General features: G+C 50.4%; 10 protein-coding genes across 10 annotated transcripts; 3 read left to right on the forward strand and 7 right to left on the reverse strand.

Annotated features, from left to right (window-relative positions):
* Window positions 1-289: 289 nt before the first annotated feature.
* NECHADRAFT_79679 (uncharacterized protein) lies at window positions 290-1470 on the reverse strand (the record flags this gene model as incomplete). Its single annotated transcript, XM_003045611.1, has 5 exons — window positions 290-409; window positions 469-652; window positions 705-731; window positions 806-1369; window positions 1427-1470. 5 exons carry the CDS (start codon window positions 1468-1470, stop codon window positions 290-292), a joined length of 939 nt encoding a protein of 312 aa, XP_003045657.1.
* Window positions 1471-1852: 382 nt separating this feature from the next.
* NECHADRAFT_79680 (uncharacterized protein) lies at window positions 1853-2514 on the forward strand (the record flags this gene model as incomplete). Its single annotated transcript, XM_003045481.1, has 2 exons — window positions 1853-2314; window positions 2473-2514. 2 exons carry the CDS (start codon window positions 1853-1855, stop codon window positions 2512-2514), a joined length of 504 nt encoding a protein of 167 aa, XP_003045527.1.
* A 639-nt stretch (window positions 2515-3153) lies between these two features.
* NECHADRAFT_39320 (uncharacterized protein) lies at window positions 3154-4452 on the forward strand (the record flags this gene model as incomplete). Its single annotated transcript, XM_003045482.1, has 1 exon — window positions 3154-4452. One exon carries the CDS (start codon window positions 3154-3156, stop codon window positions 4450-4452), a length of 1299 nt encoding a protein of 432 aa, XP_003045528.1.
* A 328-nt stretch (window positions 4453-4780) lies between these two features.
* Window positions 4781-7680, reverse strand: NECHADRAFT_104286 (uncharacterized protein; the record flags this gene model as incomplete). The annotated part of the gene is made up of 7 exons (XM_003045612.1): window positions 4781-5152; window positions 5483-6275; window positions 6328-6605; window positions 6734-6842; window positions 6881-6887; window positions 7046-7454; window positions 7543-7680. The coding sequence occupies 7 exons, from the start codon at window positions 7678-7680 to the stop codon at window positions 5000-5002; spliced, it is 1887 nt and encodes a 628-aa protein (XP_003045658.1). The 3' UTR covers window positions 4781-4999.
* Window positions 7681-11416: 3736 nt separating this feature from the next.
* NECHADRAFT_93115 (uncharacterized protein) lies at window positions 11417-13213 on the forward strand (the record flags this gene model as incomplete). The annotated part of the gene is made up of 5 exons (XM_003045483.1): window positions 11417-11531; window positions 11651-12329; window positions 12384-12617; window positions 12666-12986; window positions 13018-13213. The coding sequence occupies 5 exons, from the start codon at window positions 11417-11419 to the stop codon at window positions 13211-13213; spliced, it is 1545 nt and encodes a 514-aa protein (XP_003045529.1).
* A 60-nt stretch (window positions 13214-13273) lies between these two features.
* On the reverse strand, window positions 13274-14136 carry NECHADRAFT_102602 (uncharacterized protein). The gene has a single exon (XM_003045613.1). The coding sequence runs from the start codon at window positions 14001-14003 to the stop codon at window positions 13452-13454; it is 552 nt and encodes a 183-aa protein (XP_003045659.1). The 5' UTR covers window positions 14004-14136; the 3' UTR covers window positions 13274-13451.
* Window positions 14137-14985: 849 nt separating this feature from the next.
* On the reverse strand, window positions 14986-16340 carry NECHADRAFT_25501 (uncharacterized protein; the record flags this gene model as incomplete). The annotated part of the gene is made up of 4 exons (XM_003045614.1): window positions 14986-15124; window positions 15179-15484; window positions 15548-16034; window positions 16088-16340. Coding segments are annotated over 4 exons (1185 nt in total), but the record flags the coding sequence as incomplete, so codon positions are not given.
* A 444-nt stretch (window positions 16341-16784) lies between these two features.
* Window positions 16785-18260, reverse strand: NECHADRAFT_79686 (uncharacterized protein; the record flags this gene model as incomplete). Its single annotated transcript, XM_003045615.1, has 1 exon — window positions 16785-18260. The coding sequence occupies one exon, from the start codon at window positions 18258-18260 to the stop codon at window positions 16785-16787; it is 1476 nt and encodes a 491-aa protein (XP_003045661.1).
* Window positions 18261-19097: 837 nt separating this feature from the next.
* Window positions 19098-21335, reverse strand: NECHADRAFT_93118 (uncharacterized protein; the record flags this gene model as incomplete). Its single annotated transcript, XM_003045616.1, has 6 exons — window positions 19098-19120; window positions 19151-20218; window positions 20274-20463; window positions 20520-20636; window positions 20692-21156; window positions 21210-21335. The coding sequence occupies 6 exons, from the start codon at window positions 21333-21335 to the stop codon at window positions 19098-19100; spliced, it is 1989 nt and encodes a 662-aa protein (XP_003045662.1).
* An 894-nt stretch (window positions 21336-22229) lies between these two features.
* On the reverse strand, window positions 22230-23955 carry NECHADRAFT_60631 (uncharacterized protein; the record flags this gene model as incomplete). The annotated part of the gene is made up of 2 exons (XM_003045617.1): window positions 22230-22632; window positions 22682-23955. The coding sequence occupies 2 exons, from the start codon at window positions 23953-23955 to the stop codon at window positions 22353-22355; spliced, it is 1554 nt and encodes a 517-aa protein (XP_003045663.1). The 3' UTR covers window positions 22230-22352.
* Between the last annotated feature and the right edge of the window lie 688 nt (window positions 23956-24643).

Consider the following 24643-nt stretch of genomic DNA (forward strand, 5'->3'; position numbering starts at 1 on the left):
CAAGCTGAACCTTCCCTATGGTGTCTACATCTGATATTTGATGCTGGATTCTAGCACTGCTGACTCCCGCTGGTTTCTGCACTCGACCTTGCATTAATTTAATCGGCATTGAAAGCTTTGTATTGTACTGAATATGGAAACCTCGCAGCACAAGACAATTGAGTAGACACGGGAGGCAATCGCATCAACCATGTTGAGCTACTCTCGCATACCTTGGCCGTTTCCCACCGCTCCCTAAGCAAGCACCCAATTCGCGTCGCTGTCCTTGTTCTCGTCTCGACTTCTCATCTCAAAGCCACTCGACCGACAGTGCGCCAATCTTCTTCGGTTTCGATACACGAGGGTCTGGCTCAAAGGCGGTAGGATCCTTAAAGTCCTGTTTGGAGCAACGCCCCCTGAAGTACGCTTCCTATAGTCACTGTTAGATCTCTTGAAGCAGCTGAAGAAGAAAGTGAAATGAGCGCTTACCCTTGCAAACATGGCATAATTATCTGCGTTATAGAACGCCCTTTTCACTTCCTTCTTGTCCTTACTCTTGACGGCCTTCTGGGCGTGATAAGTGCCATAGATGTAAACTTCGGCAGGGTCGTGGCCGTCTGGGTTCTTCATTTTCTGGTCGAGAATCCATTCGTCTTTGGGCCATCCGCTTGGTCTACACAGCCTGTTAGTCATTGTTGGGACTCTGCAATCTAGAAAAGACTCACATGGGATCGATCATAGACGTTAGGTGGCTGTTGAAGGATGTAAGCAAACTACCGATGTATAGCTTCTTGATATTCTTTCACCAAGGAGATGGGAAACTTACATGAGTTCATGAAGAACGAACTCGCCTATACTCCTCATCCGATATGACAAAGTGCACGACTGAGCGGTGCAAACTTGCTCACACTTGATGTCATTCATGTCGGGAAAAGGGATTGCCCACAGCTGGGGGCACACAACAATGAAGCTCGGTTTCTCTACCTCGGTGTCCCACCTGGAAGTGTACATGAGTATGGACCCAGGCTGAGGGTTGGTTTTAGAGTCGCAGTCGCCGTAAATATCCAAATATGTGAAATGGACATTTTTAAGCCTGCCATTGCCTGAGAGATAGGTGTTTCGATCCCCAATGATGGATTCAAAGACAGCCTTGACCTTTGCTTTGTCACCGAGTTCGAAGTACTTTTCGAATACCTTAGTGGGCTTCGTGTCTATCCAGTCAAGTGCAAAACGAGCCATCAACGTGGCGGCTTCAAACCCGCGAGTGAGCCTTGCCTTATCATGTACGCAAAAAGGCTTAGAGATGGCGAATGGTAGGGACTTGGTGTCCTCCTGGATCCTAACGTCATCAGTTAATAGATGTTGGTTATTGATCTGACCATGTGTAGGACTGGAGGTGTTAGTAGGCTGGATCAAAGTCATTGCCGGACAGATGATGTTGGCTTACTGAAGCAGAAGTGTAGCCAGCGAAAAGCAAAGGAAGTGGCGCATTTTGAGGATGAGGCTGGGCTGTTGTTGTTGTTGTTGTCCTGGGTGAGAAAAGAATGCCACTGTAGGTGCAGTTTGAATGCGTCTATCATGAAATTTGGCGTGAGCCAGCTGAGTGCGGAGTCGATACTTTAAGTAGACTTTAGAGGCAGTAGTGCAAGCCGGAACAAACTAAGATTCAATGCTTTGTGCTTTACGGTTCTTGGATGGATGTTGATGACGAGGTCAAGCCGGACGTACGGAAACTAAGATGGATGATTGTTTGCTAAAATTCCCCAGTAGTCAATAGACAAATCATGAAGATGTGATGCTGATTGCGCCCTCTTCAGCTGGTGATTGTTAAGCGCTCAATGGCCTGATTTGGTCGCACGTAACCTTGATCTCGATGGGTGTCATACCGTCTATCGTGGCCAACAACGTAGCCATGGGTGTCAAAGAGTTTGCCGAGTTTGATCCCAAGTCGAGCATGGACGCTATTGCCAGTGTCCAGAACGCGACAGCTGCCGAACAGTCGTCGGTTGGAGAGGCAGCGGATGCTGCACGGACAGGGGCCAAGATGATGTCCCTAAAGGGCAGTGAGATCAAGTCCGCTCTTTCAGCACTGGGAGATATTGATGACGGGCAGAACAAGGTGTTGGATATCAATTCGCTCATGACAGCGCTGGAGGACTACGTGACCAAGGTTCCTGATGCTACCTCTGGAGTCCCGCTCAACTGCTATCTAAAGGACATCACCAAAGGGATGCTAGCTGAGATGTGGTTAGCCAAATACTTCCTGGCAAGTATAATTCCATCCAGAATGATGACTTGGAGCCGACGCCAAAGCCGACGCCCGAGTCGTAAGATGGTAGGTAAAGAGATGGGGGAGACGGAGGCTGGATGTCAGAGGACTGTGGGCTTCGTTCGATTTGATAGCTTTCCTAACTTTGCACGTTTCTACATTCGTCGTCCTGCTTGTATGTGAATACCCTTATTGACGTTACTGCGTACCGACTCACTGCCCAGATTCAACTCTGGAACATCGAAAGACTGAGCTCCAAAAGCTGATAGGTGAAAGGAGTTACTGGGAGCACACTCTCTGTCCCGGAACATTAGTCAGTGATTCGAGAAGAACATCTTTGGCAAACCCAAGGTCAATACCGAGGGATGAAATCTTAACTAGGTCCTGAATCAACTCAAGAGTGGTGACAAGTGGACCATGCCCTGTCAGGCCACTCGGTACTCGGCGTTTGGCGGTTCTTCAACATCTGCCGCTTACTCATCGGCAATTTGGAAGTCTCCATCAGGGCTCATGACGACGCTTGGGGCATGTTAGCGGAGACATTGGAAGGGGCGGACTCTGTTGTTGGCTGGGCACGATGAACCTTGACTCCAAGTCGAAAGATGTCAAAGCATCAAGCCCTGATTTTCGCTTATAGACGCACTGATGTTGCTGGAAGACATCTTGGAAGCTCGTAAAGATTTGGATCAACTTGATCCGGTTCGCGATCTCGAGCTAGGCCCCCTCCCCTGGCTTGGTAACACCACCTGATTTTGCCAGCCCATGATGAGGAATGATATTTGTTTAAAATGCCTTGGGCTCCTTTTCGTATTTCGAATCACCTACTGTTTACTCTCATTTCATATAAGATCTATACCTCCGCCTGATTGCTGGTCTCTCATAGGTTGGGCTACCTCCGATCTACCATGTCCCTATTCCCGCCACGGTCCTCCTCCCGAAAACCGTTTCGCTCTCCTTATTGGACCCAAAGATGGCCCCAGTTCATAATACCAGTCACCATTGTGGGAATAATTCTGCAGCTTCTCTTCCTGGCAAACATGTCCTACCTCTACGGCGTCCTCTTTAAATCAGGCTCCCGAGCTCAGGCTTTGAAAGTGCTGGCGGTTGACTATGATGGTGTTGAAATTGGAAAATCATTGTCCCTCGCATATCAAGCGCTTGAAGCAAAAACGTTTCCGACTCTTGAGTACCGGTCGATATCTGAGTATCCCAATCCAGACTTACTGCAGGAAGCTGTTTGCAAGGGTGGCTATTGGGGAGCTATCTACACCCACGCCGACGCGTCGACTCGTCTCATGGACGCTATTCAGGGGAAAAATACAACTTATTATGACCCGAGAAAAACAGTTTCTTACATATTCAACGGAGTCTACTATCCGGTCATCACTTCTTCCATTATCGACCCAGGCATGAGGGCCCTTGTCAGCGCAGCCTCTCGGATCTACTGTCGTGTTGCCAACGAGGCACGCTTAGCGGTTAATCTCAGCGACCCCATTTCTTCTAATGTTTTTCTCAATCCAATTGAGGCTTCTTCCATCGACCTCATGCCTACGAGCCAAGGATCGCGTGTTCTGTTTAACACTGTCTCGATGGTTATGCCGATCTTGATGCAATTCTTCTTTTCCATGGCTATGAACGGCATTTTTACTGAGACTGGCGTATTTGCCAAGCTTTCGAAGCGCGATATATACGCTGTACGGTTGATAATCAGCAAGGTATACACCTTGATGTGCGGAATTTGCATGTCTGGTTATATCTGGGCATTCCGCGAAGACTGGGGAGCCTCTAGAGGCCAGTTCTTTGAGACCTGGATGTGCCTCTGGCTTTACATGGAAGTTAACTACCTCATCGTGGATTCAGTACTTGATGTGGTTGTTCCAATCAAGTTCTTCGCCTTCTTTTTCCTCACCTGGATCATCCTCAATGTCGCCAGCACGATTTGGCCGTTTGAGCTCTCGGCAGGCTTCTATCGTTGGTCGTATGCGTTGCCTGCGCATAACACTTGGACTCTTCTCATGACGATATGGTCAGGTGGATGCAGGGCACAGAATGAAGTTGCATTACCTGTGCTTTTCACGTGGTGGGTGGTAGGGCATGTAACGAGTGCCTGGGCAGTGAGAAGGAGATGCTTGATGAATGAGAGTATCGATGAGGCAAAACCACTAGAGATGGAGAGGTCAGCTAGTGTGATGAAGGACTCATAACAATGATATATAGAGTGTTATAAGCTTGAGGTCAATAAAGAAATGAGAAAAGTCTAGAATAACAATAATAAACTTGAATGAGCTGGCCCCCTGAACTCTGAATGCCATCGTTAACTTCATTGTGTAATAATCTTTTATCTAGCTTACCTTCAGAACGTCCATATAGTAAAGTCAGTATGGTAAGTGAGGGAAGGGAGTTACAGAATACACAAGAGGCTCTCAAGCCAGGTGCATTGCTTATCATGGAGGCCCCTTAATCGAGTCAAGGCCACTGCAGAACAGTTAATGCCAGGAGAAATAGTCACAGATGAGCACGAGAAGAGCGAGTAATAGATACAGATTGAATTAAATCATTATTAAACAATGATCTCGGTGGAATTGAAGTTCGCGCAGGTCTAAGTACAAACAGGTGGCCAAGAAACAGATCCACCATCAAGTATTATCCCTCCCAGGCTCCGAGCATTGAAAAAAGAGGGCGCACACAAAAATAAGAAGAAAGACATGACATCAGATCCTGAAACGAATTCTAAAAGTGCAAGCAGCTTTTTTAAAGGGCAGCAGCGAAGATGCTGGCGAGGACGGCAATGATGCTGACAGCCTGCTTGCCGGCACCGGACACGGTGACAGGCTTGGTGCCGTCGGCCTCGCCGCTGGTCTCACCACCGGTAGAGTCACTGCCGGAGCCCTTGGTGCCAGTGGCCTCACCACCGCCAGGAGCAGCAGAGCCGCCGCCGGGAGCAGCAGAGTCACCACCGCCGGGAGCAGAGTCACCACCGCCAGGAGCGGCAGAGTCACCAGAGCCGGGGGCAGAAGAACCGCCACCAGGGGCAGAGGAGCCACCACCGGGAGCGGAGGAGCCACCACCGGGAGCAGAGGAACCACCACCAGGAGCAGAAGATCCACCGCCAGGGGCAGAAGAACCGCCACCGGGAGCAGACGAGCCGCCACCGGGAGCAGACGAGCCGCCGCCAGGGGAAGAAGAACCACCACCAGGAGCAGAGCCGCCGGCAGGATAGCAGTGATCACCAACACAGTCAGAGCCACCGTGAGAGCTGGAGCCGCCACCAGGAGCGGAAGAACCACCGCCGGGAGCAGAAGAACCGTGACCAGGGGTCCAGGTAGGAGGGCAGCTGGAACCAGTGCAGCCAGGGGCACCAATGATATCGTAGTCATCCTCCCAGGGCTTGTAGATGACGTTGCCATCCTTGCAAACGTGGCAGTCAACGGGAGTGAAGACGATGTCGCCGCCGCCAATGTGCTTGGTCTGCTCGGGCTTGTAGACGGTCTTTCCGTGGCAGGCGTCGCTTGTGCAGATGATGGGGACGTAGTGGCTGCCACCCTTGCAGTTGCAGGACTCGGGGATGTAGACAGTCTGGCCGTCGCAGTCCTCACCGGGGTAGGGCTTGAAGACGTAGACGATGCGGCCACCAGAGCCTCCGGGCAGGTTGAAGCCGCCATCCTGAGGGAAGCAGCGGCCGTTGAAGCACTCGTAGATGGCAGTGACGGTAGCAGTCTGGGTGGTAGCAGGGCCGGTGAGGGTGGTGACAAAGGTGGTGGTCAGGGTCATCTGGTCAGTGACGGTGGCGGTGATAACATCGGTGACGAAGATGCTGGTACCGGGGCCGGCGAACTCAGCAGAGATGTAGACGGTCAGGCGGATGCTGTTGGGGACGTTCTGGCGGGCCTGGATGCGGCTACGGCGGGTAGCGGGAGCGTCACCACCGCAGTTCTGAGAGTCATCGCCAGGGCACTCAATGTCACACTGATCAGAGGAAACGATGTCGGTGTTGTCTTCATCAATCTCTTCACCGCAGTAGCAGTCACTGTTGTATGTTAGAAGACTGGCTTGTTAGAGTAAGGGGTTAAGGAACTCACGTGTCGTAAACACCAAAGTAGTTGCTGCCTTGGCAGGTAGAGCTGCAGAGGTCGATATCCATCTGGGGGCTGGAAAGACCGAGCACAAAGGTGGGGAAGCCGGCGGAAGAGCCAGTGCAACCGAAGAAGACGAAGCCGTTGACGGTAGGAGGGAAGCCGGGGACGGAGCTGGCGGTGGTGGTAGCATCGGTCTCGGTACCAGTGGCAGTACCAGAACCATCGGTCTCAGTGCCGGTAGCAGAGCCGTCGGTCTCGGTACCAGTGGCAGCACCGTCAGTCTCAGTGCCAGTGGGCTCAGAGCCATCAGTCTCAGTGCCAGTGGGCTCAGAGCCATCAGTCTCAGTGCCAGTGGGCTCAGAGCCATCAGTCTCAGTGCCAGTGGGCTCAGAGCCATCAGTCTCAGTACCAGTAGCAGAGCCATCGGTCTCGGTGCCGGTGGGTTCAGAACCGTCAGTCTCAGTACCGGTGGGTTCAGAACCGTCAGTCTCAGTACCGGTGGGCCCAGAGCCGTCGGTCTCAGTTCCAGTAGGCTCAGAGCCGTCAGTCTCGGTACCGGTAGGCTCAGAACCATCAGTCTCAGTACCAGTGGGCTCGGAGCCATCGGTCTCGGTGCCAGTGGGTTCAGAGCCATCAGTCTCGGTGCCAGTGGGCTCGGAGCCGTCAGTCTCAGTACCGGTGGGAGTGTCATCAGTCGCAGTGGGATCGACAGTGGGGTTACCACCGCCAGTGTTGGAAGCACCGTTGGCACCGACAGCAACGTTGGCAACAGTCAAGGCAACAGGGTTGGCACCGCAGCTCTGGATGAACTCAAGCTCAGGAGCATCAGCGCCGGCCTGGGAGTCACCACTCTGGAGGGACTGGTAGTTGCCGCCGTTGAGAAGAAGGGCCTCGTTGTAAACGGAAGCGCCATTGACACGGACATCGAGGGTGCAGCCAGTGTCATCAGCACGCTTGGAGAGTGAATCGAGGAGTGCGACGAGAATGTCGAAGAGAATCCTGATGAGATCTCCGATGTTGATTCCAAAGGGAAGGCCACCGGAAACACCAAATGATGCGAAACCGAAAGGCGGAGGGATCAGTAGACTGCACGAGATTAGTGGTGGGATATCCAATCGACTCAACGTCAACTTACATGGCCACTCCGCCGTTGGGACCAGTGACAAAGCTGGCGCCGGGGCCGAGGGAAGCAGAGCCGAGGTCGACAGGCTGAGAGACTGGAGCGTCGGTCGAGGTGGGGTTGGATGATGTCGCCTCAGTGGTGGTGACGGCGGGCGTGCTGGTGTTGGTGAAGCGGACCCCCTGGGCGAGGACACTCGGGGCGATGGCCCCGAGCAAGGCAAGTGAGAAACGCATGCTGAAGTTGCTTTTGAAAAGACAATTAAGCGAAAGTGGTAAGGGAACGAAAGATGTTGAAACGAGTGACCTGTTCCTCAATGGATGGAGAATGGAGGACGAGATGGTAAGCTTCTGGACAAGAAGTTGGACTGATATATATACAAAATTCTGGTCCCTTCTGTTTGTCTGTTTTTCTCCTCAAGTTCATCGTTTTCGAACCAAAAGCCTCTTGCATTCCGCTCCCTTGTGTTCCCACCACTGAAAGCATGCAAGGGCGGCTGCCCTGCCTACCCGTTCCTCGCTAAACGTGGGCGACTACAGACAATGTCTCACCCTGACAGGCGTGACCAAGGCTATCGAAAGTAGTCTAGACTTGAAGGAGGCATCATATTCATTTCTCAAAGCCCCTGCTCATACCACATGGAACCTGGTTGCTAGAGGGGCTAACTATTCTAGCCTTGTCCGTTCGCGTCTTCAAGCGGAGAGTCACATTGCTAAGTCGCCCTGCGTCTCTGTTTGAGGCGATCTCTACAACAATGCCATCGGATTCCATCGAGATCAAATCCTGCTGCAAGACCTGCCACTCTCTTGAACCAAATTAAAGTTCGCATGTCTAACGCGCCCCCTGACCTGTTTTCAACCGGCCAAGCCATATCGGACCTGGATGAGGTCTCTGGGCTGAGCTAACGACTAGATAGGAATGGTAATACCCTGTGGCACCTTCTAGCTGGGAGATTGACAGGCACAGGATACAGATAGTCTCTGTAGAATTCTTCGGAAACAGCCCCAGACACCAACGAGAGACGAGAATTCGGATGCAGGGCATCTCGGGTCTAGCCTGAGGCCACCACCAACGAGGGAATCCATGGCTCTGGATGGCTGGCCTCCAGGCATGTAGCAGACATCCGAGTGGCTTTTCGGAACTGGGCCAACAGGATTAAACATGGCATGCCTGGATTCTTGGCAGATTAAACGGCGATTATCAGTCACAGGGCGCTTCCCCTTGGACGTTGAGATGCCCCGTCCAGCGACATTCTTGTCCACTCGTAGATGAAGTCGATGTCATTCCACGCATCATGACCCTTTCTCTAGAGGAGGCTTCCAGACATGAAGATGCAGTCGAAGCTTATCTTGCTTGTTGTTTTTGCCCCCTGAGCGGCTCTGCTCTCGGCGTCTCCCATGGACCGGTTCCGTCCAGTCCTGAGATGATACAGTCGTCCTGACGCGTAAGCCTCAGGGGCATTGTCTCATCTTTAGTGTGGTGGTTTCCGTCTTCGGTGACAGAGCCTGTTTACTTGGGTAGCTTGAGCCTGTGAACGATTATGCACCGTTGCATTCAGAACTGTCAACCATTCGCAGCAGGCTGCATAGCTTTGGATTAGACGCATAGTGCTGGTGTTGTGCAAGCTGTTTTCCGAAAGCGTTGGTATAGATCAAGCAGATATGGGCACCCCGAGATCTGCAGGTCGTGACTGTCTGGGACAGAGGCTGGGGCTGGGGGCTCGGTGATGACTGGCAGATATTGTGTCAAAGCAGGACTATACGCATGCTATCGAGCTTATTGGGAATCATCATTCAGATGTCTGCCTGTCTCTTCACTTCTGTTTACCCAGTGATTAGTGATGAAAGTAGCCACACTAAATTTGCATCTTGTGCTAAAGAATACAACCCGCATGCACTATTTATGGCATCCCCATGTGTCCAGCAGCGGGCCGAGATCCGAATACCTTCGATATTAAGTGATGATCTCCTCTTACCCTGGACTGTGGAGTCTCCCTCTAGTTAAGCATTTCATAGTGGCAGCTATTGCTATGCATGGGTCGACACAATTTCCGCCTGTATGAGAAGAAGTGACTCACCGAACAACTGTGCATGGTTTGAAGTGGTTCCGGTTTTAAAATATTAGTAGTTCTTCTTTTACCGGTTTACCGTTGGAAGCGAGAGTTTATCGAATACACGTTTTTCCTAGCAAAAAAATCCCCCATTGGATCAAGGGTAGGCGAAGAAAAGCTTGTCACCGAAGAAATCTCCTTGAGGAAAGGTGTCATTTCTGTCGACCAACACTTCTAGCACTTGGGCCATGGCATCAATGAATTCGACATAATGGTAACTCTGTTGATTATGCTTCATTTAGGGCAATTCATTCACCACTGTTGCCCCGTTACAATCAATTTTCTGTGTCGCGTTTTATGAAAAATTACTCCTGAGTCTTCCATGGTTTCCAGCGGGGACAGTGGTCTAGACGCGGCAAGTTCTGGTAGAGACTAGACATTGAATATTGACAAAATCTATTCGGTCAATACTAGCCCTGTTGACTCCACTGCCCCTGATTGTTTTCTTTCTCGCTAAAGATCGGTTGTCGCGGCCCTACAAGGTGAAGTCCTCGTCGTGCAATCAACTACCTGAAACCCAACCATTCATGGAGGATTCCCTTGACGGGCGGGACGGGCAGTTCCCGCGTGAAGATCTTTATTGCAATAAGGGCGGAAACTGAGTGGAGGAAGGAATTTCCGTGCCCCTTCATATGAGGGACGGTGCGGCACATGTCTAAGGAATGCTGGAACGCCCTGTCATTTGAGGAGGGGGTTCGTGTCTTAGACAATGGCTTAACGCTATTGGTTTGGCACCATCGGCGACCGCAGAGTCTGGACTTGTGAAAGGCGATGTGCTTGCCTCATTCCTTGATTTCTTGCTTTGTTTCCTGCCCTTAGCAGAGCGCAACCGGCGAGGTTGATGTGGTGGAATGTGAATAGTGTATCTCTGGTAACTGCATGCATCTGCTTTTGTAATTCGCGCACATCTAGTCGTGTAACACAGGAGTGAGACAGTCAACATGACAATGACGTCTTATACTTAGGAAGAGAGATGCTGCATGTTTATGCATTAATTGAATCTGAAAGAGGGTGCGATGGTGACTAATGATGGAAGGGCAATGGCAATAATAGATAATGAAGAGATATGAAAGTAGAAGATTGCTAGATGAATGCTTGCGTATGATAGGGATCGTTGGGGCACTAGGATGTCATTCATATTATCTGTGTTGAGGGACCATAGGGAAGTCAATTTGAGCGACTATGAGAAAGCACGTATACCCGTTAGTAACCGCAGTGTCGAGTTAAAGGATAATTCCCCCTAGTTTGATCAACACTGCTACTTCGAATACTGGGACAAAAATTAAGGTTAGTTATGGAAGAAGAGGGTCGAGTGCAACACTCCTTCATAGGGTAGGTAGGGACAAGTGCTTGAGCAACACATACCGAACAAAGCAGCCTTCACAAAGGCCATCAAGTCTATATCTACTACGTAAGATATATTTAACGATAGTGTTTTCTTGTAAAAATTATCGTAAAAAGGTTAATTATCGTGTCGATGTTGCACAAGATGTCTTTAGTCTACGTCAATCGTGATGCGCATATAGACTAGCTAGCTTGGTAGACACTTTTTAACCTCAGATGCTAGGCACAATGCTGAAAACAAGGATAATTATCGTTTTTCATAGTACTTAACTCGACTAATTGCAGAACTAGACTGTCCTGTTTTTGGATAGGACAGTAGTTATTTTAAGGTAATACCTAGGATCCAAACATCCGATAGCTGAACAACATCTCGATACATCAACAACTCATCTCGTTGTACTAAACCCTGGTAAGTTAGTTCTAGTTCTAGTTTTCTCGCCGTTGCAACTAGAGACCAAAATTTGTTGTATCTAAACCTTGGTGATATTTCGCCCGAACTCGGCCAAGGCGCAATTCTCATGTGTCATAGGATCCCATCACTCAACGTTTTCTCTGGAGAACTGAAAAACTTGCCCATTCCACCATTGATCTGTCCTTTTTCTAGCAAACAAGTGCAACCCCCCTGGCCAGCATGTCGACGCAGACGCAGGTAGTCGTGGCTCATGACAGCGATGAATCATCAGAAGAAGAACTCGTCCCGTCGACAATTTCGGATACCTCTGATGACAGCTTAGAGTCCGATACCGGCAAAGCTAGCGAGGTTTCTGGCCTCAAAAAGGTAGTCATAACGATTCAGTTGTCAGGCGTCACCTTCACCTCCAGTCTTATCAACGGTCTGGTTATCATCGGATTACCAGCAATCACAAAAGACCTTCAACTACCACCCTCTTTAGCCTTTTGGCCGGCATCAGTCTCTGGCCTGGCGACAGCTTCTAGTCTGCTGCTGGCTGGAGCGATTGCCGATGTCCTGGGGCCAAGATGGGTTGATCTTGTTGGTTGCTTTGCGAGCGGAGCTCTGATGATTGGATCAGGGGTATCTCGTCAAGGAACGGAACTCGTTGCTTTCCGGGCTCTTCAAGGAATCGGCTTGGGAATGCATCTTGCCTCGTCAGTTGCTATCATCACGCAGGTTCTTCCTCACGGCCGAGGCCGCAACATGGCGTTTTCTTTCCTTGGTCTAAGTCAGCCTCTTGGTTTCTCGATTGGCTTGGTTCTAGGCGGTGTCTTTGCTGATACTATTGGCTGGCGAGCGGGATGGTACCTTTCAGGGGCCTTGACTCTCTTCTTTTCTGTTGTGGGCTTGTGGGCACTTCCGACAAGGCAGGATGACCGCAGTCTGAACGATATTCTACGAGATTTTCGAACCAAAGTCGATTGGGCTGGCGCCATCCTCGCATCTACATTCATGACACTGCTGTGTTATCTACTAGCGTAAGTCTCCCTCGACCTAAGGCATCCTGGACTTTGACTTACAAGTCTATCTAGGGTTCTGAGTGCGGATGTGGAAATAATTCGTCAGCCTGGGAGCATCGTTATGCTTTGTCTAAGCACAATTGCTTTTCTCGCCTTTGTCGGTTGGGTTCATCGTCAGGTTCTAGTGAAGAAGCCAGCTTTGATCCCAAACTCCCTTTGGAAAAATTCGACCTTTTCTAGTATTTGCGTCACTATTGCACTGTCATTTGCTGTCCTAAATTCTATGGAACTGTTCTGCAGCTTGTTGTAAGTTGATTCGTACCTAAGGGCATAACCTTCTCTAACAAGACCTAGTTTTCAAGAGATCCAGCACCTGCCAGCTCTTCAAACGTCCATCCGAATCTTGCCCTGCACACTAGTTGCTGCACTTGTCAATATCGGCGTGGGTCTTTTCGTCCACAAGATTCCTGCTATTTGGATCGTCACTGTCACGTCGGTACTCTGTGCCGGCTCTCCTTTACTCATGGCTGTTATCGACCCCTCTTGGCCTTATTGGGGCAATGCATTTGTGGCACAGATATTACAACCTATTAGTTGTGATGCACTCTTTACGGTTGGTTTGATCATCATTACCGATGTCTTCCCCGAAGATACGCAGGCACTCGCAGGGGCAGTGTTCAACACACACAGCCGCACAGTTCGGAAGTGCGCTGGGTCTAGCTATCCTTCAGGTGATATCCACACAAGTGACAAAGGACTCAAATAGTAAAGGCAAAGTGGTTGCGCTCATGCAAGGGTATAGGGCCAGCTTTTGGACGATGTTTGGCATGATGCTACTCTGCACGATTGTTGGACTACTAGGGTTGAGGAAAGCGGGACGAGTTGGCCTCAAACGGGATTAATTGACTGTCTGGACGGGCATTGGGGATGCGAAGAACGTCACATGAAGAGGAAACAAGCAATTGGAGACAATTTGTCTGTTGTGGCAATGAACGACTACCAATTTTAACTATACAATAACGTGTATGTGTACAATGACCCCATTATGATATCCGGATGTATGCCAATGCCGCCTCGATGATTGATGCAAAAGGCTGTAGTTTTAAATGCGAGAAAGACAAACAAAGAACCTAGAGGCTCTTAAATGTTGAAGGCACCGAGAGCCATTGAGGAGAACAGGAGAGCACCGATGGTAAGACCAAGGGTGCTGACGCTGGACTGGGGAACGATACCGGCAGCGGCGTTGCCGGTGGAGGTTGAGCTGGCGGAGCTGGCAGTACCAGAGGCAGTGCTGTCGCTGTCGTCGCTGTCCTTGTCATTGCTATCCTTGTCATCGTCGCCGCCAGAGATGACGGAAGCCTGAGCGGAGGCAGGGACGGCGGCGTCCTTGGTCTTGGAGGCAACGGAGGAGGAAACGCTCTTGGGGACACTGCAGAAGACGGCCTCCCAGGGAGCACCGTTCTCGTAGAGGCAGTCGGCGAGATCGCTGATGGTCTGGTCGAGGGCAACACAGTAGATGCCGCAGTCGTTGTGGTAGCTGACGATCTGAGCATCACCACAGCACTTCTTCATGATATCGGTGTGGTTTCCGGTGTAGGGCATGGCGCAGGTGGTGTCCTGGTTGGGAGAGTCGTAGAGGTTGGTGCATGCCGTGGTGGCAGTGGCAGCCGCGGTGGTGGTGGTGGTGGACATGGCGACGGTGATTAGGATGGATATTAGATACGTTCAAATGTAACGAAAGACGCAAATAGCGACCGATTGAATAGAAGAATAACGAGAGAACTTGATGATGGCAGAATCGAGTCTGACAGAAACTCAACAGGCGATGGTTCGGTTTTATTTAAAAGGTCGAGTTGATCCGGCTGACGCGTTAAAGGGGTTAATCCGGGGGCACCCACTTTTACAAGGCAGAGTAGCCAATCCCATATTTAGAAACCTGACTAATCTTCGTATTTGCCTTGGCTTGGAACACGCCAAGGGAAGATCCTGGTTGCCAGGCAACTCGAGAGTTGGGCATCATTGGTCGACATGCGAGATGGTGGAAATGCCAGGAGGCAGTGGAGAGTTGATGCTCTCTGCAGATTGACAGGCAGGGAGGGCAGTGTCTCTTGGCGTTCATGAAGCGTCACACCAAAATGGTAACCCAGTGGCTTTTTATATCTTGAACGGTTTCATCATTAAAAAACATACCTTAGTTTATTGATGTAACTGGCATGTCAATGCTCCAACGAGCGTAGCAGTGACGGGAGCTTTTCTAGAACCGCTTTGGCATGGCTTGCCCGAAATTAGGTCTCTCAATGCCCCGAGATTGCGATCGCCTGTTCCGACACGACCTGTCAGCACCAGCACCTGAGAACCCGATTGAGGATAAATTCGACCTGGGCCCAACTTGAACGTTGCAAGTCTTTTCGGTTGTCATCATTTTCATGTTTGCCGAGTTTGCGAACACTCAAAGTGGCATCATGATGTGAGCAGCACATTGGCATTGGCCCCCTTTTTTTGAGACCTGCGTTTTTATTTCTCCGGACCTTTTGAGCCGATCTTCGCAGTGCTCTACAGAAGACGGTCGCATGTGACATTCGAGCACAGCCTGACACCTAAAATGCGGAGCCAATCACGCCTCCACGAACAAAAGTGCCATTGACAATCATTACCTCGCCTTGTTGCTGGAACTCCGGATATAAGGCTCCGACGGGAAAACCTCAGCCTCTGCCGTAACACCATCGTATAATTCCGCCCACCGCGATTTCAGAGCCTCTGGAGTTTCCCATGCATTCTTTGGGTCTCGAAGCCAGAGCCGCAGAAGATGTCGCCTAAGAGAATTGTTAGCCTAGTAACGGCCCGTGGTTCGCATCCCTGGCACTTACTGTTGGGTCGGCGAATCCGTAAAGCCATCTCGAGCATGAAAGACGGCCAGGTTGTTGACGTATTGCATGTCGCCTTTTTGGAAATTGGTCGAAACGCTCAACTTTTCTCCAAGGAAGTGAAGAGTATCCAGAGCTTCAGCTTGAGCTTCAGTGATGGGAGGAATGTCGTGGCTTCGTGGGAGGGCTCCGAATCCGACAAAGTATCGGCGGGCATACTGCAAGGCCACCCTCTCTGGGGTCGTCGCCGTAGCCTTTTGGTGATAGAGAAGTGGCCGTGTAGCAAACTTCTTGTCCGCGTTTGTGAAGCTGATATGGGTCAGCACGATACCCAACTGCTACCCAGATCCGGGGCAAGAGTTCTATCCTCACATTTCAACGTCCCAGTTCTGAGAGAGTGTATGAATCAGGTCAGGTCGAGTTTTGGCAATCTCATTGTAGACGCGCCATGTGCTGGCCAGTCTACTAGCTCCACCTTCCAAGGCAGTCTCAAGACAGAAGAGGGAGACGATGTCTCCAGTATCGGTGTGAAAGACTTGCTTGTCAGTCGTGTATGCCGGGCTTCCAATCGCGCCCTTCTCCTGACCCGAGCTAAGATCCTTGATGTGAGTCAGGACGACATCAGCAGGCTTGCCGTTGAACTTGCTGTCCTGGCGCCCTCGTTGGCCTGCGATGTGTGAAGAGATTCCAACATAGATGATGATGTTCTCTTGTCGGCTGTACTTGTCAACATCGAGACCGCGAATCACAAAGAAGCCATGTCCTGTGTGGAGCTCATCTGAAAGTTTGCGTAGCTCGGCATGCAATTGAGGCAGAGGGAAGGTTTCAGGAGAGATCTGACCAAGAGGGATATCGAGAGCTATAAGAGTGATCAGGTTCACATGAAATTATAAGAAGCGGAATTGTGGCTACCTTGGAAATGTTTCAATGCTTGATCAATCTCATTCGTCTGGTCCGGGGACAGAACATACGCCCAATCATAAGATTGAGCAACTGATTCTCCATCCCAGACCAGATCGCCCGTCAACTGGGTTGGAAATCCCTCAGGAAGAGTCGAAGGCAAGGTTTCGGACTTGAGTCTTTGAGCTTGGCGCGCTTGGAACTTGGCGTAGTCTGGAGCGTATGCGATATCAGGCTGTCCAGGAGGAGCCGGGGCGGCTGGGGTAATGACGACAGTGGCGGACATGATGCTTCTGTTATTCTGCGGTTTTTGAAGATTTGAAGTGTAAAGTAAGAATATGAACTCTTAAAATATCCAACTCAAGGATGTTCTCCATTATTACTAAGACATTGGTGCTGTTTGGCTGCGATATACGCAAATGCGATGAGGTGATGTCACATTGAGATTGCGCCATATCTTCTAGTTACATCAACGTCGGGTTGCATACTCCGTACTATCTGGGGAATTAATGGCTCTGTGTGACTAGAGCTTGTATCAAGCATTGAAAAACGATGGAAAAGCAGAATTAAGAATGAAGATGATAAAGAATAAAAGTGTCGGAAAAGAAAGAATGGTGGGAATAAGCGCTTCCGACGAGAGTCTCTCCTTTTACCACCTCGAGCTCTTTCTTGAATATTCATGCTTCAAGGCACATCCATTGTACCGAAATCACTCTCTAAACACCTCCAATTTGGCCTTCCCTCGGAGCAAAGTCCAAGCCCAGAGCGAATCAAGAATCAGAATAATTCCAAAACTGAAAACTAGACTGCCGCCAAAAACCCAACTGTGATACCACCAAGCACTATCCGTATCTAAGTGAGCAACTTGGCAAGCAATGGCCCATGGTAGAACATAGAGAAGATTGCTGGCGAGGCTTTGATAGAGGTACCACTTTGGTCGGGTTGCAAGTAAGATCGTGGCTAGCTGAGTCGACATGGCATAGAACACATAACACCAATCAAGAGTTCGCCACATGTATGCCGTGACTTCTGCAACTTCATCGGAGCCGCTGAGATAGGATGCGAACGAATAGGCGCCGTACAAGGTGAGAAAGATGGCAAGCGGAACCTCAAAGACAATCGCAAGAACCAGGGACTTCAGCGAAGGCCGTATGATAACGAGAATATCTTTCCAGCTGGCCTTGGGTCTTCGCATGTTGACGCCCACTTTTCTCCTCCATTCTCCCCAATTGTGGCCGATGAATTGAAGAGCAGTTGCTTCTAGTGCTTGAACGGGGACCATTACGAGACCCCAGCGAATGGTGTTGAAAACACCCCAAGCCGTGGAGTAGACGGAACCGAGTGCGACAATGGTTGTAACTAGCCAGAGGTAGAGTGCGTTCCTCACGGCGGATTCGGTAAAGAAAATGAGGCCAGGACGAAGGAAAACTTTGAGTGCTTGGAAGCTTGGACGTAGTCGACGATGTGGCTGAGCCTCTCGTCGCAACTCTCTCAGGAGAGTGCGAGTATTTGACCATAGAAAGTAAGCGAGTCCGACGAAGGAAGCCACAAGATTGCAGACTAGTTGGATAGTGCCTTGCATGTTGACGGTTGGGGTGAATGATCCCACGTGCCACTTCGAAATCAGAAGAAAATCGAGCATGATGTTGATAGCAAATTTGACCGAGCTGATGGCTAGAGGGATATCGGGCTTGTCCAGAGCTCGCGTTGATGTTGCGACAGCAGTCTCGAGGATCCCGCTAAACACAGTGAACGATGAAATGCGTATATATGTCAAACTCGCGTCTCGGACTTCAGAGGGCACGAAGCGCCTTGCGAATGCCGGAGCTGCGGCAAGGAAGACGATGCTCAAGATGAATCCTGCAAGTGATTGAAATGCAATCAGGGTATGTGTCAACTGAAGACGCTTTGCAAGATCCCGTGATGCCTTGTCTCCGATAATGACCCAAGCAGCTCTTGGAAGACCTTCGTTGACAGCCTCAGCGGCGGTGTTCATGTAGGTGTATGCATCTGTCGTTACCACCATGGAGGCGTCAATGTTGGCAACCCAGAGCTTGGAAAGTGTTCCATAGAGAGCTGGAAGAATGAAAGATGCGAGATTGAAGAGAAGAGATCCTCTGTATTGTGTGCGATGCCACGGAAACCTGCGACGCCACCATTTTGGGTGTTCAGCCTGTCCGGCCATCTCGGGGTCTTGTTCCATGTATGAAGGCCAGAGCAGCTTTTAAATCCCCATGGGTAATTGATGGAGTAGGAAGAGATAAGAAGAGAAGAGAGTTTGAAGCAATGATCTCAGAAAGTGAAGCTGAAAATCGTGTGTAACTCGAGTTTACCCCTCATTACTGGTCGGCCTCCTGCATGAACGGCAAAGTCACAAGACTAGGTCATAGATAGCATGTGGGAAGGGATGGTGCTCTAGTAAAAGCATTTTTTACGTGTGAATATTTCAGATGATTCTGGTTCAAAGGAGCGGAATCATCAGGAGTCGGAGGTTTTGCCCAGTTGGCGTCCGTGAGGAGGGTGATGGATGGTTGCGGTTTTACTGTGGCTGTTTGCCACAATCCTGAGGTATCACGGGCATGCCATAGATGGGGAAATATTGGCAGTTTCCTCCCCTCTTGCCAGCAAAATACAACATCGTGGGTATAGTATCAAATAAGCTAGTTTTCAAATCGATATCTACAGCTTTAAAAGCACATGCCTATCACCTGCACTGTAAGTGTTATAGTATCTTCAGATTTTTGATAATGCTGTTATTGTTGTAGATGCTGAGTTGTAGGCCCGGGAGGAAAAGGTTGCCTAGGAGTAGGATAGCACTAAAGAAAGAGTGTAGTAGTATTAAATACCGTTATGGTGACCCCGTGATATCCCACGTGCTACATCATGTGAATACAACCTCTAGCCACGTGACCCCCCCTAACTGCGAACAATTCACTCCCAAAATGCCGTCACAAGTTAAATTCTAGCCCGTCGCAATAAAATTTTTGGATTGAACTTCTGTTGAACGCAACCCAATCAACTTCTATGTTCCAATGACACATGGCCCTTAAGACGTAAAGGCTTTTCCAAGAGTACGCTTTCTCAAGCTCTTTCCTGTCGACTTGGTCTCCAAGACAGCAACACTCAGCTCTGGGAGGCTGAACTTGAAGATTCCATCCTTATCAGCTTCGAGTACGATACTTGTGCTGTTCACAATGTTGACACCAGTGTGGGGGTCGTTGTAGGCAAAGGGGTCGTCCTTGGCGTTTGTCAACAAGGTGAGGTCGGCCTCGGCACCAGCCTCAACACCTTCGAAAGACAGAGAGACAGGCACGTCGGCTCCCTTAGTAGTGTTGTAGGCGGCACCCTTCCAAATGAATGTGCCTTCGTCCTCGTTCTTTCCAGAAACATAGAAGAGAGGGTCGAAGTCGGCGGACGCAGGCAGAGTATGGGTCATGGGATGGGCAGCAAAGAGCTCCCATACGTACCAACTAGTGGAACGTGTTGTCATAGCGGGGTCTGCGGCGAACTGAACGATGGTGACAGCCCACTGCCAGCGGTTCATGTTGCGGAGGACAGGGGCGTAGAAGGTTCCAGGAATGCGATCAGCATTTCTCTCGTAGCCGATCAGAGACACAGCCTCGCCAACGGTTCCTATCCACCAAGGAAACTTCATTAAATCACCGTCCCAGCCAATTCCACCGTTGGGATGAGTGGCAGCGACTTCTCCGACGATGTGGCCAATGTCGTTGTCAAACCGGTCGAACTCGTCGACCAGGGCATTAGGCGTGCGGTAAGGGTGATAGTCACCAATTCCAGGAGCAGGAATGTCAAAGCCATCGCCATCACTAGTCGCGCCAGAAGAAATGACGGTAATGTCATCGTAGGCGTCGGTGATGGCCTTGAGGAACATGGGGAAGCGGTACTCCTTGTAACTCGTCCATCCACCGGGATAACCCGCCAACCAGTCTTCGTTTCCAATCTCGACGTAATGAAGCTTAAATGGCTCTGGGTGACCAAGTTCGGCTCGACGCTTGCCCCATTTGGAGTCAGCAGGGCCGCGAATGAACTCGATTTCGTCGAGGGCGTCGTCGATGATGGCCTGGAAGTCTTCCTTGGGGGTGACATCGCCATTAAGGGCCAAGCCCGCGTAGACGCCAACCACTAAGAGAAATCATGTTAGATGTGCCTCGAGTTGTATTGAAGAAAAGGATCTCACCAATCTCCAGTTGCATATCCTCAGCCCATTCAAGGTACTCCACGAGACCAAGACCGTGGGTCTGCTGGTAGTCCCAGACACCCTCGAAACCCTTTCGGTAACGAAGAGGGCCAAGAGTGTCCTTCCAGTCCCACCAGGTCTTGTTGGTTGATCCCTCCAGCATGTTGCCGCCGGGGAAGCGAAGCAGGCTCTGGTAAGGTTGGGTCAGCATATTGAGAACAATGTATATATTTGTGGGGGACTAACAGGATGCAGGCCCTCAAGAGCCTCGGCAATGTCGATTCTCAGTCCGTTCTTACGGCCCTTGTAAGTAGGAGGGAATAGACTGATCAGGTTGAAGTCAAGAGACCCGCCAGAGACGCCCTGTCCTAGTTAGCAAAACTCCAACATGGGTTATCGAGGTGATTTTAATAGCTACCTTGGAGTTGAAGGTGATGGCAAAAGTGTTGTTACTGTTGGGAGCATCCTTCTTGGGGATGAGCTCAAACTTGTGCTCAGTCCAGTCATTGGCAACGGACTTGGACTTGATATCAACAGAGCCAAAAACATCCTTGGTGAGGTTAGACTGCAGCGAGGCGGTGAACTTTCCCTTGTAGGCACCCTTGACCCAGAAAGAGCCTGTATAAGTCTGCTTCTTCACATCCATTCCCCAGTAGCCGTCATTGAAGAAACCAATGGACTTTTCCTTCTTGCTTCCGGCCTTGACGTTCAAAGACACGGGAAGGGCATCGGAAAGTGGTTCCTTGAGACGGTTTAGAGATAGTTGGGCGCCATTGACCGAGTGCCATCCGTCTAGAGAGACAGGGTACTTGTTGCTGTACTGGAAAGCTCGGTTGCGGATGAGTTCAGCATAGATTCCACCATCTCCAGAGTTATTGATGTCCTTGACACAAATAGTCAGCTGCCGGCCCTTGAAATAGTTTGATAGAACCTTACTTCGTGGAGGAAGCCATATTGATGGCCACTTGTGGCATTTCCATCCGAGTTAGATACCTTGATGTTGACAGCTCCGACCGTCGCGACATAGGCCGCAGCGGCGAGAATCGACTTGAGGGAGACCATGTCGAAGTCGGGCAGACAAAGTCTGAGAGGTCTGTGTCTGGGAGAGTAACATCTTATGTCGGCAGTGGCCAGGCTTTATATCACCACGATCTGCCCATGACGTGCCTGCAGCCGATGGTCGGCAATACTAACCTCCAGTTAATATTAACAGCAAAGTCATACAACGCAGCCTAAAAGAGATATTCCCCGAAACCATATACAGACAATAGTCAAGCGGCCCAATCATGGATCAATCAAGCCTCTCCGCATCATGTACACCCAAGTGCCCAGACGTTAAAGTCGACTAACCCGCACTTCATCCCGCTCTTATTAGTTAGTAGCGCCGATGCGGAGAAGACAACGCGGAGAAGTTCTCGTGCCTCGGGGTATCTAAGCTCGTATGAGGTTCCTGATCGGTCAAGCATCGTCCGGGGCAAGGTTACATTTAAGCCAGGATAAAGGCCACGGTGCCCTGGCAGATTTGAAGCGCCGGGACTGGATTCGCGCGCATAAGAGTTATAGTTGCGCATAGAGTGAGGGGAAAATGGTCTTGATCAGGCGGGGGAGTTAATTAAGCCTGTCCATCACTTCTTTTTCTGCTGTTAACTTAGTCAATACTTGTTTGTCGGTTTCTCCGGGTGGAAGAATTGATCAACAGGTCCACGAATTATAAGCGAGGAACTGGATCATGGCATGTCGATCACTTGGAATTTTTCGCAACTAAAGAAACGCGGGCAAAGGTAAAAAGCACGGGCATCCGCCTGATCCGATCTGGAATTCTTGGAAATTTTTTTTTTTTTACCATTGTTTGTTCATGCTATCTGAGCTTTTGTCACCATTCGCAACCCGAGTCAATGGGCAGTGCCTATTCACCAACCATGATCAACTACCTATTTTCCAAGGACTATTGGTGATGATGGTGATGGCCTAGACTGGCCTTTGGGACAGCCGTGGGCCAATGGGACATGGCGGTCGTCTATTTCGTAAAAGAGGAACAATTTAGGTCTCTCATGCCTTACAAGTTTGACAATTGCATCCTCATTCATCATCACCCTCAATGTGATCGCTCTTTTCCTTTCCTCCCACAAACTCTTGAGGCATAGCAATTGGTCGATTCTTGGCAAACTTGACAGTCGACCACACCGATGGAGAGTCCTTAAACAGGAGCTCAATCTCCTCCAGGTTTCGGCCCATAGTCTCAGGGAACAGGAAGTAAACCGAGACAGGGATGCATGCGGCGATGACGGCAAACACAATGTAGTATTGCCATCCGATAGTGTTGATGGCCACGGGAGTGACCATGACAATCACAAAGTTCCTATAGGAATGTTAGTTGCGGTGCTTTGTAAAGAGTTGAAGTGACATACCATAGCCAATGGTTGGCTGTCGAAATGGACGACATGGCCATTCGCAGACGAATAGGCGCGACTTCGGTGCAGTAGAGGAAATTGGCGCCAAGGAAGCCAATAGGGACCCAGGTGTTGTAGAGGTAAAGGAAGCAGCCAGCCGCGATCATAGCAGGGTGGTTGTCCTTGCCAAATGAAGTCGTGATTGCGAGTGCAGCCATGCAGGCCGACATTCCAACTCCGCTGATGATGAAGACGGCTCGACGACCGAAACGATCGATGGTGAAGAAGGCGACAAAGGATGAGAGGAACTTCCATGTAAGAGCGCCTCCGGAGAGAACACGAGACATCTCGCTGCTCATGCCCAGGTTTTGCTGGAAGAGAATTGGTGCATAGACCGACACCAGGTTTGAGCCAGAGGCTTGCTGATAGAACTGAAGCATGATGCAAAGACAGAATCGGTAGAGAAGCTTATCGTCGCCCATCTTGAGCATGTCTCCCAGAGTGGCTCCACCCTGGCTCGTCTCTTCGAGAGAGTGCTCGATACCAGCCACTTCAGCTTGAACCTCGAGTGCATCTTCAGGAAGACCTCGAAGAGCTGAGACGACATGTCGGGCTTCTTCAGATCGGTTCTTGAGGACTAGCCATCGAGGGCTTTCCGGGAGTGCATAGACAGAAGCCAACAGGACGATGGAGAAGGCGATGGAGATGGCGATAGGAGGTCTCCAGGTGACGGGGCCGTGCTTGAACTCGAAAAAGGCGAGGTCGATCCAAGACTCGAGTGTGTAGCCAAGACACATGAAAAGTCCAGTGAGGACAACGCTGCGTCCACGGTTCTTTGCTGCAGAAGTCTCACTCAGCCAGACAGGGACGATAGAGCTGAGCTGGCCGACACCCAGGCCGATGATGACTCGACCGACGATGAACTGGGCAAGGCCAAAGGAGGAAGCCTCGAGGATCTCTCCAATCAAGGTGCAGATGCCAGCAAAGAAGATGACATTGCGTCGACCAAACCTGTCACCTGTGTAGGAACAAGACAGGGAACCGATAAGGGCACCGATAACAAAGGTTGCAACGACAAAGCCCTGCAGTGTGGACTTGCGGCTCTTTTCAGAGCCTTCACTGTGGACGGTATCGATCCCGGGGAATGTCTTGACCCAATCTTCCTCAGTGAGGAGACCACCAATGCCGGCTTGGTTGTAACCGAAAATAACAAAGGCCGGGCCTACGACGAGAGCAAGCTGAAGAATGCTCAACGCCTTGCCGCTGGCACCAAGGTATGTCTGCGCGCTCATCTCTGCAAAGTCGACACTGAAGAGACAAAGACAAGATGAGTGGTCCTCGAAAAGAAATTTGAGTAGACTGCCCTTTATATACTAAATCTTGTCTCCTCATTCTTAACCCCCATGACTTGCGGAGCCCCATGGGATCACTAAAGGCACTTGACCCCATCCTTGTGGGGTTTTAGCATCCTGCTGAGACGACTTGATGAAGGGTCAATGTCGAATCCAAGTGTACGTGCTCACGGCAGTTGGCAACGGGCTGCCTGCCATTTGGCGGACGTCGTCGGGATGGTTCCCACACCTTGTGGATATCAAGTCCCTATGTGCCGGATACTCGGCACGGTGGCTTCTCGGAGCCTTTCGACTAAGTGGATAACCACACTCGACGATATGGGTCTACACGGTGACTCGGGTGGCTCCGGGAACGTCATTGTTGGAGCGAGTCAGCTCACTTGATGGGAAAGGAAAAAAAGAAAATGGCGCAGGTGAATAAGTCTGTAACACTAGGCATGGGTTCGGGGAGGGATCAGCATGTTGTGCGGTCAGAGGCTGCTCTGCGGGCGGGATTCATTGAGGCTGCCGTGATTTGACGCTAGTGGGAGCCTCAAATAAGCACTATGCTTCTGGAATGCTTCTGGAAACTGCCAAGTTTGGTGTTGAATGCGGCTTATTTCTGGGCGCCGATCGTTCCTCGGGGTTA

The sequence above is a fragment of the Fusarium vanettenii genome, assembly GCF_000151355.1.
Source record: "Fusarium vanettenii 77-13-4 chromosome 4 genomic scaffold NECHAsca_19_chr4_3_0, whole genome shotgun sequence".
NCBI classification, from domain to species: domain Eukaryota; kingdom Fungi; phylum Ascomycota; class Sordariomycetes; order Hypocreales; family Nectriaceae; genus Fusarium; species Fusarium vanettenii.